This window comes from Arachis ipaensis, chromosome B08, assembly GCF_000816755.2.
Source record: "Arachis ipaensis cultivar K30076 chromosome B08, Araip1.1, whole genome shotgun sequence".
NCBI lineage: Eukaryota > Viridiplantae > Streptophyta > Magnoliopsida > Fabales > Fabaceae > Arachis > Arachis ipaensis.
Genome location: NC_029792.2, coordinates 26880194 through 26896249, shown reverse-complemented (window position 1 = coordinate 26896249; position 16056 = coordinate 26880194). Strand labels below are relative to the sequence as shown.

Genomic DNA, 16056 nt, shown 5'->3' with positions numbered 1-16056 from the left:
GTCGTTGCACCCGGTTGTCTGTTAGGTGAACCTCCATCTGTACCAGCAGGGTTAGCTAGGCCAACGGGTTTGATTCCTGGTCTTTTAGGTGATGGTGAGCCGGATCATGTTGAGAATGCAATGTGAGAGGATGATTTGGATGATGAGCCAGATCACATATTGTGAGACAGTGAAGAGGATACTCCAAGGAACCCGCCAGCACGTCAGGGGCCATCCAGTTCGGGGTCCCACCAACAACCGCTACATTTCTCGTCATTGAACTTGGAAGCAGTCGGTTAGCAACCGGACATTGATGGGGCTTTCGGGGGCCAAGGATTACACGAGGGAAATCCTGCCGGGAAATTTCAGATTGGCCAATCTTTTCTGACGAAGGAGGAAGCTCTGTTGAGTGTTAAGGATTATAGCATCCGTCGTGGGGTACAATATCGGGTTTTGGAGTCGGATCATCTTAAGTATCATGGGAGATGCAAGGAGTTTGGAAACGGCTGCACGTGGATGATTCGCATCACATTTCGAAAGCGCAAGGGTAATTGGGAGGTTAGAAGGTAGAACGGACCTCACACTTGCTTGGCCACTTCGATTTCGAGCGACCACCGACAGCTCGATCACGACGTCATTTGTTCGAGGATCTTTCCGCTGGTTAGGGCTGATGCAACGGTCATGATAAAGGTGTTGCAAGAAGCTACTGAGGCAACCTATGGATTCAGGCCTAGTTATAGGAAGGTGTGGATGATAAAACAGAAGGCAGTTGTACAGATATATGGGGATTGGGAAGATTCATATGCCGAGTTGTCCCGTTGGATCCTTGGGGTGCAAGCCACGATGGATGGGACCGTGGCTATGTTGAAGACTTCTCCGATATGCGTTGGTGAGCATGTTGATGAGTGTACGGAGTACTTTCATCGTCTTTTCTGGACATTCTCTCCATGCATTGAGGCATTCAGACATTGCAAGCCACTAGTGAGTATCGACGAAACTCATTTGTATGGGAAGTATGGCGGGACTTTGCTTCTGGCTATCGCACAAGATGGAAACTCGAATATCTTGCCCGTTGCCTTTGCACTTGTGGAAGGGGAGAATGCAGAGTCCTGGTCCTTTTTCTTATCCAATTTGCGTCAACATGTGACTCCTCAAGAAGGCATTCTGGTAATCTCTGACAGTCACAATGGCATTAAGGTTGCATTGGAAGCACCTGATAGTGGTTGGCTACCACCTCATGCATATCGAGCGTTTTGCATTCGACACGTTGCAGCTAATTTTGCCCTCAGTTTCAAGGGGCAGGATGCGAGGAGGCTGCTTGTGAATGCCGCATATGCCAAGACTGAGGAAGAGTTTGACTATTGGTTTGATATTATGAGGACTGAGAATCCGGTCATGTGTGATTGGGCTAACCGAATGGAGTACGACAAGTGAACTCAGCACCAAGATGGAGGCAGACGGTTTGGCCACATAACGACGAACATATCCGAGTGTGTCAATTCTGTATTGAAGGGGACAGAGAATCTGCCGGTCAATGCACTAGTGAAGTCGACATATGGGAGGCTAGAAGAGCTTTTTGTCATCCAAGGACAGTCAGCAGAGGCTCAGTTGGGATCTGGCCACCAATTTTTCCAGGCGCTAGTTAAGGCGATAGAGCACAACTTGAAGGATTCGAGGTACTTCACTGTTACTCTGTTTGACAGGCATTAGTCTGAGTATACTGTTGCAGAGACGACACCTACCGGTAACTTCTTGCTAGTTACGTATCGGGTTTCCCTCAGGGGGATACTCAAAACAGAATCAACTCTATTTTTGCCAAGTCAGATGCCACACCTAATAGTAGCTCGGGAACCACCTATCCCCTCCCCTACCATCCTTGCCATGAAGCCAGTCAATATTCGAGGCCGGCTAAGGCACGGGCTAAATGCCACCGAGCTATGGCAACACCCTATCCACCTGGTGCCACTCAATGACAGCGAAGTATATCAGGTAAGCATGCGCGCCATAATCGATTGTGCTCCTCGGCTAGAATCTCTGGATGCACAACATCGAGGACGTCGAGCGCAGCATAAGGCTCCCAATAACCTATAATTGTTTTATAGAATGTTTCATTAATACATTACAGACTCAGCATGTAAGCAAACAAATAACAAAAATGTGAAACAAAGACAGACAACTTACATCGCGATGACCTAAGTGGTCCAATGCAAGGTGACACTGGATAACTCTCTCCTCCCTGCAGTCGGATGTCGGTAAATACGTGGCCCACCTGAACAAAGACAATGTTATACGAATATATTAACTAGGAATAACGTAGGTTGTAACTGGAACCATAAAATCTAAGACTGAAAGTCTAAGTGCCCATATAACGATACCTGAAAGCCAACGCAAAAGAAAAAGCGTTGAATCCCCGGGTCTGAGACTAGGAAACCGCCAAAAAAATCCATGACTGCAGTAGCTGGAGTGGGCCGGCCAAGTTTGTCACATTTCTGTTCGCAACCCGACACATACATCGGTATATCCAGGCTAATGCTGCCGAAGCGTAACTATAGCTGCCCATCTCATCCAGCTTTGCCACAAAGGGCAACCACCGTATATGAACCCGATTTCTACTCTTATCACCAAACAACTGAGTGGATAACAGCATCATAATGTAAGCCCGTGCATATATCCGTACGGTATCTTCAGTGGCATTTTGCGGCAGTACCCTGTATCTCTCATGGAACCAGGTGAAGTGTACTGTAAATTGGTTTATCTTATTCGGCGGGGGAAGCTCGCCAAATAGTTCCTCAAACCACTCCCAAGCAGGTTTGCCATCATCCATAAGCTTCTCGAAATCCGTAAGGCACCCGGATACAGGTAAATCATCCACGGGCAACCCCAGCTGGTATGCAACATTCTGCAGCGTGATAGTGCACTCCCCGAATGACCTGTGAAAAGTGTGCATCTCAGGACGCCACCTCTCAATGAATGCATTGATGAGTGGCTCATCCAACCAAAACCACTTCGTGTTGAGCCGCGCCAGGTGGTACAAACCTGCCCTCTCCAGATAGGGTATGATCCTGTCATGCAAAGGCATGTTCTGTTGCCTCCGGACACTACAAATGTACCTACTAGGCTATAACATGTGAGAGAAATAACCAAAACCAAGTGAAATTCAAAATTAATAAGGCTTAAATTATAAGACTCAAATCTTTAATTCAAAATAAGCAAATATTAAACGTAAGATTATATAATCTAAATCTTAAGTTAAAAAAAACTAAACTACAAAATTTATAACTTTTAAATTTAAGAATACAAAATACAACCATTAGGTTCAATTTACAAAATTTAATCTTTAGGTTTCAAAATCCTAACAACCAAGACTACAATACTTGAATTTAAACTTACATGTTTAAAAGTTCAAATTTCAAAACTTAGTTTTCAAACATGAGACTCAAACAACAACACTACAATTTGAACTCTATGTCTCAAATACAAGAGAATCATCATTCTACTTAAACCATTGGACCTATCTCTTAACTTCGAAATCCTAAATTGGCCAATCCTAAATTATGCGTTCTAACTACAAAATCCGAAAACTACATTTCTCTGTTATATGAAATAAAATAAATAAAAAAGATAGCAAGCTTACCTCTTCGTTGATGCTGCCGGCCCAAGAAAAGCCCGAATGTCTTCCTTACCACACTTTTCCTCTTCTCCTCTCTCTAGAACGTCACTTTCTGTCTCTAACATTGTGAAAGTCTCTCAAAATGAATAATCCGCGACACCCCTTCTGCGTATTTATACTAGAGCATAAACCGCTGGACCCCTTCCATGGTTTATGCTTATTTTCCATCCTCACAGAAACCGTGGAACCACTACCACGGTTTCTGGCCAAATGCGTTCTCAACATAAACCGTAGTACCCCACCAGCGGTTTATGTATTTTCTGAAACCGTGCGGCCCCATCAGCGGTTTACGTAGATTCGTAGAAAGTTGTATTTTTGCATCCATACTGCAAAAGTTGTATTTCGGTAATTTTGGATCCCAAATGTTTTAGTTTAGTAATTTGCCCTATAAAAATTTAGGTGGTCCTAAAACTTTGACTTTTAGTTATAAGTCTACAGGAATTTTTCAAACACAAGTTCTGATCCGAATTGATGATTAGTTACTAATGTCCATTAAAACGAGGATTTTATTATAGTAAAATAAACAATCTTGCGATGAATACAAATTTTTTTGGCAAACAAGTCTAAACAAGTTAATCCTAACCCAACAAAATCCATTTACATAACGCATGTATAAAATCACGCCGTTCTTTTTCTTCTTCGCGTTCCCCCTCCAATGTTTGTATCTTGCGTTCCTCCTCCTCCTCCTTCTTCTTTTCCTTTTTCTTTGCGTTCTTTCTTTTTCTTCTTCGCGTGTTTCATCCTCTTCGTCGTTCTTTTTGTTGCTATTATTGTTGCTGCATTTATTTTCCTCCTCTTATTTCTATTGATTTTGAAACATTATGTATTTCTTTTCTTTGTTTGATTTTTTCTCCCAAAAAGAATTATGAGAAAATGAAATAAGAAGATGAAGAAAAGAAGCAGCAGAAGATAAAGAGGAAGAAGAGGAAGAGTTTTGAATTATGCAGAATTTATCAGAATAAAAGTACATTGAAATTTATTTCTTAACAATAACACATAAATTTCTTAGTTTTTACATCGAAATTTTATTACAAATGTACAAAAATATTTTCTTTAATACATTTTTCTTTTTTTTTCCTTATTTCATACTTTCTTTTAGTTGAATGAATGTAGGTTCATCCTCTTCTAAGTAATTTTGTAGCATTATGTATTTCTTCTTCTTCTTTATTTGATTTTTTTGTTTGTTTTTATTCTTATTAAGAGAGTAAGACAAGAAGAAACTTGGGAAGGTAAAACAAAAAGGAAAAGATGAATAAGAAAAAAAAGATGATGATAAAGAAAAAGAAGAAGAAGTAGCAGAAAATGAGGATGAGAAAGAGGAAGAGGAAGATTTTGAATTATGCAGAACTTATCAGAATAAAACTACACCAAAATTTCTTAACAATAACACAAATTTTTTAGTTTTTTCACCAAAATTTTGCTACAAATGCATAAAAATGTTTTTTAATGTATTTTTTATTTATTTATTTCTTTCTTTTAGTTGAATGAATGTAGGTTCATCTTCTTCCAAATAATTTTACAGCATTATGTGCTTTTTCTTTTTTCTTTGTTTGTTTGTTTTATTATTATTAAGAGAGTAAAACAAGAAGAAATATGAGAAAGTAAAATAAGAAGGAAAAGATTAATAAGGAAAAAAAAGAAGAAGATGATGATGATAAAAAAGAAGAAGAAGCAGCAAAAGATGAGGAAGAGGAAGAAGAAGAGTTTCAAATTATGCAGAACTTATCAGAATAAAAATAAACCAAAATTTCTTAACAATAATACATAAATTTCTTAGTTTTTATACCGAAATTTTGCTACAAACTTCAATTAACTAAAAAATGAACTAAAATTACTTAATGATTGCGAAAGACAAACTCAGTTTGAAAATAACACACAAAACCCAACATGTCCGTATCTGAAGAAACCAACAGCACTACCAACCCAAAATCAACCATTTCTGACGAATTGATATTACAAATTACAAATATGCTACGCAATAGTCTTAGAATACAATCATCACATACCAATTCTGATAATTTGTCAATTGGTTTCAAATTAAATGGAGATAATTATCCATTATGGAAAACTCTGATGAAAAAAGCAATTAGTGGAAGAGGAAAGAAGGCTCACCTAACAGGGGTACCTCCGGCACCGGCAGAGACAGAACCAGCATATGATCAATGGGAACAAGTAGATCAAATAGTTTTTACCTGGATTATCTAGAACATCGGAGCAAACCTGATGAACAACGTGTCTCAATTTCCAACTGCAAAGGCACTATGGGATGGTCTGACAACTACTTATGGAAGCGGTACCGATCCAATGCAGATCTACAACCTACATCGACGAGCCAACACTCAGGAACAAGGACATGATACCCTAGAGGAATTTTGGAACAAATTGCAAGCCATATGGATGGCCATCGACAGAAAACAACCAAATCCCATGAAATGTCCTGAAGATATTCTGATTTTCAACCAATTAAAACAAGAACAGAGGTTGTATCAGTTCCTTACTGGAATTGATGAAAAATTTGAAACAATCAGAACGGATTTATTGAAGCAAGAGACATCTCCTTCAGTCGATTCCACCTACGCCGCTATCCGTAGGGAGGCGGCTTGACTTCAGATCTTGAAGCCTACCATCGACGGCGTAGGCAATACATCACAAGGAGAAATTGGGATCGGACTAGCTACAAAAAATAGAGCAAACCGAGACATACAGGGACATAGCCGCTCAGAAACTGCTTTCAAACGTTCGTCACCACGGGACAAGGAGGATAAAAGTCATCTCTCCCGCACACACTGTAGAATGAAGAAACACACCAAAGAAAACTGCTTTAGGATTGTGGGTTATCAGATTGGTGGGGAAAACAATCCTAAATCATTGAAAAATCAGAGCAAGGGAGCCGCTGCTATGAGCATCCCAGAGGTCACCAGAAGAGAAGAAGCAAGTCGCGATAGCAAGGCAGCAGTGGCAGTAAGGGCTAAAACTGTGCCAGAAGGTACGGAGGAAGAAAGGGAGACCCAAAATCAGAATCCAATTAAAAAAATAAATGAATAAATTTTCGATTGTGGGGCTACCGATACTATGATTTATGACCTCCATGATTTCAACAGCTTGACTATACCCTCAAAAGCTCATATTGAAACAGCTAGTGGAGAATTAATTGATGTTAAAGGAGGAGGCTCTATTACTTTTTCAAAAAAATTGAAATTAAAAAATTGCCTCTATGTCTCTGCACTATCATCAAAATTATTGTTTATTAGTCAAGTAACAAAGGAACTAAATTTTGTGGCACTCATGTATTCTATCTTTGTTCTTTTACAGGACATTATTACGAAGGAGATCATTAGGTGTGGTACTGAGCGAGAAGGTGGTGCACAAAACTGACTTTGCACATTTCGCACAGATAGACCGGCAAGTATATCGGGTTGTCCAAGTAATACCTTAGGTGAGTGAGGGTCGATCCCATGGAGAATGTTGGTTTGAGCAAGGAGTGGATACCTTGCAAATCTTAGTCAGGCGGATAGAAAAGATAGTTGTCATGAGAAAACGCATAAAATAGATAAATAAATAAAACGTCACTAGATAGGTGTGAAATCTATGGTATGAGAACGGTTGAGGCTTCGAAGATGCTTCTTCCTTTTGGATAAACTTTTCTCACCATCTACTCCAACTTCTGATTGATTCATTCCATGGCAGGCTGTATATGATAAACGCCGGGTCAGCGGTCATTAATCTCCTTTGTTTCAGATCAAACGCCGGGTCAGCGGTCATCCAATCTAAACGAGGATGAAGCTCTAGCAGTCCATTACCTTGGTGATCCTACTCAATGGTTCAATGGTTCTATCCTATACCACAAAGGTTCTATCCTATACCATAAGGTCGGATCTTCCGGATCAGAAAACGCTGCTTCAATGGTTCTATCCTATACCACAAAGGCCATAATCGCCCCGCACCTCAGCTGAACTGATGTCTCAAGATGTGCCCAACGAAGCCATGGATTAGCCGTCTAAGAGATGTATAATCAAGCTTGTGGTTTAGTACTATCCTGTCAAAGACTCACAACAACCCATGTAGAATGAGGATGATTGTCACGGGTCATCCGATTCATATGGTTGAAGAACAAAGATACATCTTAGAATAGAATCAAGCATAAATTGAAGTAAAAAAGTGATATTATTAATTCATAAGAATCAGCAGAGCTCCTAACCTTAACCTTAGGAGGTTAGTGACTCATACTGTACAGAAAATAAAAGTAAAAGGTTCGAATGGGCAAGAGTTTTTCAACAAGGGTGAACTCTTGTCTATATATACTAATCTGCTAACTAAGAATTACAGAAATAAGATAAACTAGTCTTACAATGCGAAAATCCACTTTCTGGGACCACTTGGTGAGTGTTTGGGCTGAGCTTGAGTGTCTCCACGTGCTAGGCTTCCTTATGGGTGTTGAACACCAGCTTGGGACTCCCTTTTGGGCGTTGGACGCTAGCTGCTCCACTGTGGGCGTTCAACCTAGGAATAGGGTAGGTGGCTGGCGTTGAACGCCAGTTTTGGGCCTTCATTTCCAAAGCAAAGTATAAACTATTATATATTTCTAGAAATCCCTGGATGTTAGCTTTCCATAGCCATTGAAAGCATGCCATTTGGATTTCTGTAGCTCCAGAAATGCTCCTTCGAGTGCATGGAGGTCAGATCCTGACAACATCTGCATTCCTTTCTCTGTCTCTGAATCAGACTTCTGCTCAAGCTCTTTAATTTCAGCCAGAAAATACCTGAAATCACCATAAAACACACAAACTCAAAGTAGAATCCAAAAATATGAATTTTGCACTAAAACCTATGAAAACATAATAAAACTTAAACAAAACATGGTAAAAACTATATGAAAATGATGTCAAAAAGCGTATAAAATATCGGCTCATCAGAACACCAAACTTAAACTATTGCTTGTCCCCAAGCAATCAAAAACAAAGTAGGATAAAAAGAAGAGAAGATACAATAAATCTCAGAGTTTTCAATGAAGCTTAGTATCAATTAGATGAGCGGGACTAGTAGCTTTTTGCTTCTGAATAGTTTTAGCATCTCACTTTCCTTTGAAGCTCAGAAGAATTGGCATCTTTAGGAACTTGGAATCCAGATGACACTATTGATTCTCCTAGTTTAGTTCTTTTTGATACTTGAACACAGCTTCTTTTGAGTCTTGGCCGTGACCCTAAGCGCTTTGTTTTCCAGTATTACCACTGGATACATAAACGCCACAGACACTTAACTGGGTGAACCCTTTCGGATTGTGATTCAACTTTGCTAAAATCCCCAGAAAGTGGTGTTCAGAGCTCTTAAGCACACTCTTTGCTTTGGATCACGACTTTAACTACTAGTCTCAATCTTTTCACTTGACACCTTCACACCACAAGCATATAGTTAGGGAAGCAGCTCATTTGAACTGTTTAGGCTAAGATATTTTTTTAGCCTTGGATCCTTGCTCTTGCCTTTTGGTTTAAAGATCTATTGGCTTTTTCTTTTTCTTTCTTTTTCTGCTTGCTCTTTTTTTTTTCGCATGTTTCTTTCTTTTATTGCTTTTCGCTGCCTTTTCTTGCTTCAAGAATCAATTTTTTGGAATTTTCAGATTACCAATAATACTTCACTTTTATCATCATTCTTTCAAGAGCCAACATTCTTAACTCTAACATTAAATATGCACTGTTTATTCATACATTCAAAAAGCAAAAGCAATGCCACCACATCAAATAATTGAACTATTCTTAATATATAACTCAAAATTCATGTATCTCACTTTTCTTTTTCAATTAAAAATTCTTTTAAGAAAGGTGAGAGATGCATGGAATATTTCATAACTTTAAGACATAAAATAAAGGATGATCATGCAATTAGAAACAGGAAATAGACAATAAGACAAAATACATGGAAAACAGAAAAATAACATAGTCAACAGGGGTTTAAGGGAACGAATCCACCTTAGTGATGGCGGCTACTACTCCTTCTGGAGGATCCAATGGAGTGCTTGATTTCTTCTATGTTACGCCCCTGCCTTTGTTGCTCTTCCCGCATGGCTCTTTGATCTTTTTTTATTTCATGGAGGATTGTGGAATGCTCTTGATGTCCCATCCTCAACTGATCCATGCTAGAGCTCAATTCTCCTAGAGAAGTTTGCAATTGGTCCCAATAGCCTTGGGGAGGAAAATGAATCCCTTGAGGCATCTCAGGGATTTCTTGTTGAGGCAGCTCAACATGCTCTTGTTGATGTGTATGTGTAAGCTCTCTAGTTTGCTCTATCCTTCTTTTAGTGATGGGCTTATCCTCCTCAATAGGATGTCTCCTTCTATGACAATCCTAGCTAAATTGCATAGATGACAAATAAGGTGGGGGAAAGCCAACCTTGCTAAGGTGGAAGGCTTCTCAGCTTTCTTGTACAACTCTTGAAGTATTACCTCATGTACCTCCACTTCACTTCCAATCATGATGCAATGAATCATGATTACTCTGTCAATGGTCACTTTTGACCAATTACTAGTAGGGATGATGGAGCGTTGGATGAATTCCAACCATCCTCTAGCTACGGGTTTCAGGTCAAGCCTTCTCAGTTGGACATGCTTGCCTTGAGTATCCCTCTTCCACTGAGCTCCTTCCAGACAAATATCTGAAAGGACTTGGTCCAGCCTTTGGTCAAAATTGACTCTCCTAGTGTAAGGATGTGAGTCTCTTTGCATCATTGACAAAGAGAGCGCTAACCTTACACTCTCTGGGTTGAAATCCAAGGGTCGCCCTCGGACCATGGTGCTCCAATTTTTGGAATGTGGGTTCACACTAGTGTCATGGTTTTTAGTAACCCATGCATTAGCATAGAACTCTTGCACCATCAAGATCCTAACTTCCGGGATAGTGTTAGTTAGGACTTCCTAATCTCTCCTCCGGATTTCTCTTCGGATATCCGGGTACTCATTCTTTTTTAGCCTAAAGGGGACTTCAGGAATCACCCTTTTCTTTGCCATTACTTCATAGAAGTGGTCTTGATGGGCTTTGGTGATGAATCTCTCCATCTCACAAGATTCGGAGGTGGAAACAACAACTTTTCCTTTCCTCTTTCTAGAGGATTCTCCAACTTTGGGTGCCATAAGTGTGAATGGAAAGCACAAAGCAAGGCTTTTCCAATACCAAATTTAAAATTTTTGCTCGTCCTCGAGAAATATGAAGAAAAGAGTAGAAGAAGGAGAGAATAGAGGAGATGGAGGGGGTTATGGTTCGGCCAAGTGGCACTTTAGTGTATGAATGGTGTGTGTATGAAGGGTAGGAAGAAGGGGTATTTAGAGGAGTAGGATAAGTTGGGGTTCAAATGAATGGGTGGGAAATTTTGAATTTGAAGTGGGTGGGGGTTGGTGGGAGTTATGATGGTTTTGGAAAGAGATATGGATGTGATTGGGTTAGGGTTTATAGGAAAGAGTATGTGGGGAAGAGTGAAAGAAAGAGAGAGAAGAAGGCGGCGTAGGTGGAGATTCTGTGGGACCCACTGATCCTGAAGGGTTAGGAAATTCGAGTTCCCTGTCCCCTTGTGGGCTGATAAACCCATATTTCATGAGTTCTTATGTGCTTAATTTGAGTGATTTATACAATCCTTCACCTGCTTATTCACATTAATTGCATGATTTTACTCTCCCTTCCTTATTATGTCATATTGTGAAAAACATGTTTCCTAAGCTTCAAAAATTAATTATTTTAATTACCTTAATTTTCATTCGATGCCGTGATCAGTGTGTTGAGTAGTTTCAGATTTTCTAAGGCAGAATGACTTAAAGGATGGAAAAGGAAACATACTAAAATGGAAGGAGAAAGCAAAACGGAGCTTTAAGGAAACTGGTATCCACGCGATCGCATGGATGACGCGATCGCGTGCCAAGCACGAATCAGCAGCGACGCGGCCGCATGACTGACGCGACCGCGCGCCTTAAGCAGAACGCATATGACGTGGTCGCATGACTGACGCGACCGCGTGGCAAGGAAAAGCTCCAAATGACGTGACCGCGTGACCCACGCGGACGCGTGACAGAGGCCACGCATCAAAATTTACAGAATACGGCCCCAGCGAATTCTGAAGCCCTTTTTGGCCCAGATCCAAGTACAAACAGCATAGACCAAAGGTTATAAAGTGTGGGAATGCACCCATTCAAAGGAGAGCTCGCATATTTTACCTTTCAATGATTTAGATTTAGTTGAGAGGGAGATCTTCTCTCTCTCTCTTTTAGGATTTAGGATTTCTTCTTGTTTTAAGAGTAACTCTGGATCCCAGGTTTAATGTTCTTTTATTTTAGTTTTTACTTTTATTTATTTATTCCAACATTTGAATTTATTATTATAATTTGATTTAAGAATTCTTCCATGTTACAGATTGTTATTCGAATTAATGATAATTGAGGTATTTTCAGTTCATGATTGTTCTCTTTGATTTAAGTTACCATTGCTTCCCATCTAAGGATATTTTTATTATTCCAGCAATTTTACTTTTTCCCCTTTTGGTTCTGGTCAAGAATTTAGTAACTCAACAGTTATTAAATTCAACATAATTGATAATCATTATCTTGCTAATTGAGCTGAACTTGAGTAATCCCAACCTTTTCTTAGGAAATAAATAGGATTCAAAGGTCAATTTAATTAGTCCCTTGACTTTCCCTTGCCCTAGTACAGGTTGATCAAGTGGAGTTTAGATTCAACTTTCATTATAGTTGAGAGAGATAACTACGTTGGACCTCCAACTTCTCTTACCTTGCCAAAAGTCTGCTTTATAGTATTTATTTATTTTAATTGCCATTTACTTTACTTGTCATCTAAATTACTTGCTTCTCATCTTCTAAACCCCGATTACAACCTTTATAGCCAATAGTAAGAACATACTTCCTCGCAGTTCCTTGAGAAGACGACCCGAGGTTTGAATACTCGGTTAACAATTTCTAAAGGGGTTTGTTACTTGTGACACCCAAAACGTTTGTACGAAGGAATTTTTGTTGGTTTAGAGACTATATCTACAACGCAACTGTTTCTATGAATCTCTTTACTGGTAAAAATCCTCTCGTCAAAATGGCGCCGTTGCCGGAGAACTGCTAACGTGTGCCTTATTATTGGTTATTGTAAATGTTTTTTTTCTTTTGTTTGTTTATTTATTTTTGTTTTTCCTTTTTATCTTTATTTGCTGCTATGAACTCTCACCCCTCTCGCTTTGAGTTTGGTTCTAATATTGTTAAAGGAAATAGAAGTTACAGCAGAAATGTGCATCAAGGTCAGACCAATCAAGGATGGATAGAACCAAGAGGATCTAATCAACCCTTTTGGCAGCAACACCCTCCGAGATATCCTGGACAAAGACCATTCTACAGTGCATACCCAGCTGGAAGACATGGTGGACAACCTTGTAACTACCAACAAGCCCCACCCCGTACATATAAACCACCCTTTCAACATAACCCTGAACCACCACACTCACAAGCTTCTCTTCACCATTAGCCACCATATGATCCATCCTTACCCCAATAGCAATCCAATCGCTCCCAATCACCACCACTTTCCTTTGTAGCATGTCCAAGTCCAGCAACTCGAGAAGCAGAGGATCGCTAAGGGAAACAGTAATTAAATTTTAAACAACCATTAAACAACTGGAGCAAGCGATGATTCAATGGGCTTCTAGGCGCTCAAATATACAAGGATCAACCACAGCTCCATGTGGACAGCCCAATGAAGAGCAGAGCATGAAGGAAGTGCCAGAAACTCCAGTGGACAAGACAGAGCATGAATTTGTACTGGAACAATTAGAAGAAGCTGTCTTTGTTCAAGAAGAAGAGTTGGTTGAAGATCTAGGAGATGCTGAACCTCCATGGGAATCCAGAATTGAGGAAAACTCCGTCCAGGATGCTACAGTTGATGCTAAGGAGGATATTTCTCCAAGGCAAATCGTTTATGAAGAATCAGACGGAATAATCCGAGAAATAAATTCCCTTGATGATGATAGTCACAAGTCTAGCTCTCTTAGTGATGAACTTGCATCCGCAAGTGAATTCTCTAAGATCGAAGAATCTTCCCCAAGTGAATATGAAGATGATGTAGAGGTAGATTTCTCTCAACTCCAATCTATGACTCAAGTGATGAGGAAGACACAGAAGACTTTGACCAGGACACAGATACAATTGAAGATCTTTGCAAAGAAGTGGAGGAATTCACAGAAAAGCACAAGGAAACAGAACTTGCAGAACCACCAAAAACACCTATCCTAAGGCCATTACCACCTAATACAAGCTTCAAGTGGGTACAATCCTTAACTTATAACTTTACTTATTCACTTGAATATGGTTTGCTTGAAACAGATGGCCAGCTTAGAGCTCTCTGCGGCTTTAAGAGTAAGAGGGAAATGGCTCGTACTCAGAGCTGGTGCACAAGGTTCAATAATGTTCCACGCTTCACTTCGAAGTACACGGATTGGTATCATGCTCAATCACATGGATCACGGAAAACGTTTGGTCACCAAGGTGAGATTCTACTTTTTAACCCGCCCGAATGGAGACATGTAGATCAGGACGGAGGCGGATTTAAAAGCAAGGCTTGGAATCCTGGAGTTTATTCTGACATTTGTCATCCCGGGAGCCTAACAATATATTTAAAGCTGTTCGGAAGCTTTGCGTGCTTAGCTTGGGACCCCGGAGGCTATTGGCATTCCAAGCACTGGTGGAGATTTTTGGACGAATTTAAACATAAGCCACCATAACAGGATACCCCTCCAATGTCCAACTTAAGGACTTTAACTAAAAGTGCTAGGTGGGAGACAACCCACCATGGTATGGTCGCTTCTTTTTCAAGTTATTTCTTGTTAATTGCTTTCATTTTTCTTTTTTTATTTTAATTTATTAAACCTGGAATCATGCATAACATTCATGTTAATCATTGCAGTCTGCATTTTTCATGCATAAAAAAAAGGGGATGCACGACGCGACCGCATGCCCCATGCGATCGCGCCATATCGCGGAAAACACCACCCGCGCAACCGCGTGACCCACGCGGCCGCGTGATATATATATCGGCATAAGGATCCAACGAACAGAAAGTTAGGCTGGAATCGTGCGGCCCCTGTGCGTTTCGCACAAATTGGCCCACGCGATCGCATGCCCTATGCGACCGCATCACTTGCACAATACCAATCCCACGCGACCGCGTGAGCAACGCGATCGCGTCGCATGGATTGCACATCACCCCAAAAGGAGACAGAGAGTTGCGCTAAAACGGCGCTGGAGTCGTGCGTTTAGCACAAATTCCAGCGACGCGATCGCGCGACCCACGTGATCGCGTCACCCTTCTTTTCCCCCTGTCATGCGATCGCGCACCCCACGTGATCGCGTCACTCCCATTTTCGTCCCAACCACGCGACCGCGTGCCCCATGCGGCCGCGTGGATTCGAAAATATAACCCCCCCAGCCCGCGAACCCTATCAGTCGCGAGCCCCCCCACCCCCAACCCTCTTCCCCCTCTCTGCTCCTCCTTCCTCCTTCTTCCTCCAGCACCACCCAGCCGCCACCAACGCCACCACCCGGACGCCACCGCCGTCCAGACGCCGCCGCCGCAACCCCCTCCCCTCCCTTCTTCTCCCTTCTTCCTCTCTCCTCCCCTCTCCACCACTGCCTCCGCGACTTTATTTCTATTCGAATCAGCATCACCCTGTTTTCCTTGTTCGATTATGAGTACTTCTATTCTTACCTGTGAATCCTTGTTATATGGAATTTTTCTATGCCACTTACTTTAACCCGCCCTTTACTAACTCCCTAATTTTATTTACTAATTTCTTTTTCAAATTCTAACCATACTAACACTTTTAATCTCTTTTCTGATTATTTTCACTTTCCTCTAACTTTCTAAACATGGCATATTGTTTATTTTTCCATTTAACATAAAAATTCAATCACATTTCATTTACTCATTTTTCTTATTCTATTTCTCCCTTGCTGCTTTGAGTTTCCTTTATTTAATTGCCTAATAGCTTTCCTATTTTTATCCATATCCTGATTTTCTGTTTTTCAGGATGTCTGCCTCACAGAGAAAAGGAAAAGGCAAGGCTACTGGCAAGCGCAAGAGAGGAGATTCCTCCCAGTCCATCATTGCTCTAATGCATGATTCTTCATGGCGGGAGAAGAACTTCACACAGCAGGAAAAAGCTGACCAGCTGCTCCCTGCGAATGATCCTATAAAATTTGCAAACCGGTACTGTGAGTTGAAGTACCCGGCTTTTGCAAACTCCAGAAGTCTATACCTGGAACGAACTCTGAAGATTCCAAAAGCCCTCCAGCAGTACACCACTGAGCAAATTAAGCAAAGGGGTTGGTTCTTTCTGGAGAGAACACTGACAGAGGTCAATTCATCTTGGGTCCGGGAAT

The 16056-nt window shown here is 40.8% G+C and overlaps 1 protein-coding gene across 1 annotated transcript; it reads left to right on the top strand.

Annotated features, from left to right (window-relative positions):
* On the top strand, positions 661-1689 carry LOC107610819. The gene is made up of 2 exons (XM_016312816.1): positions 661-1371; positions 1492-1689. The coding sequence occupies exons 1-2, from the start codon at positions 661-663 to the stop codon at positions 1687-1689; spliced, it is 909 nt and encodes a 302-aa protein (XP_016168302.1).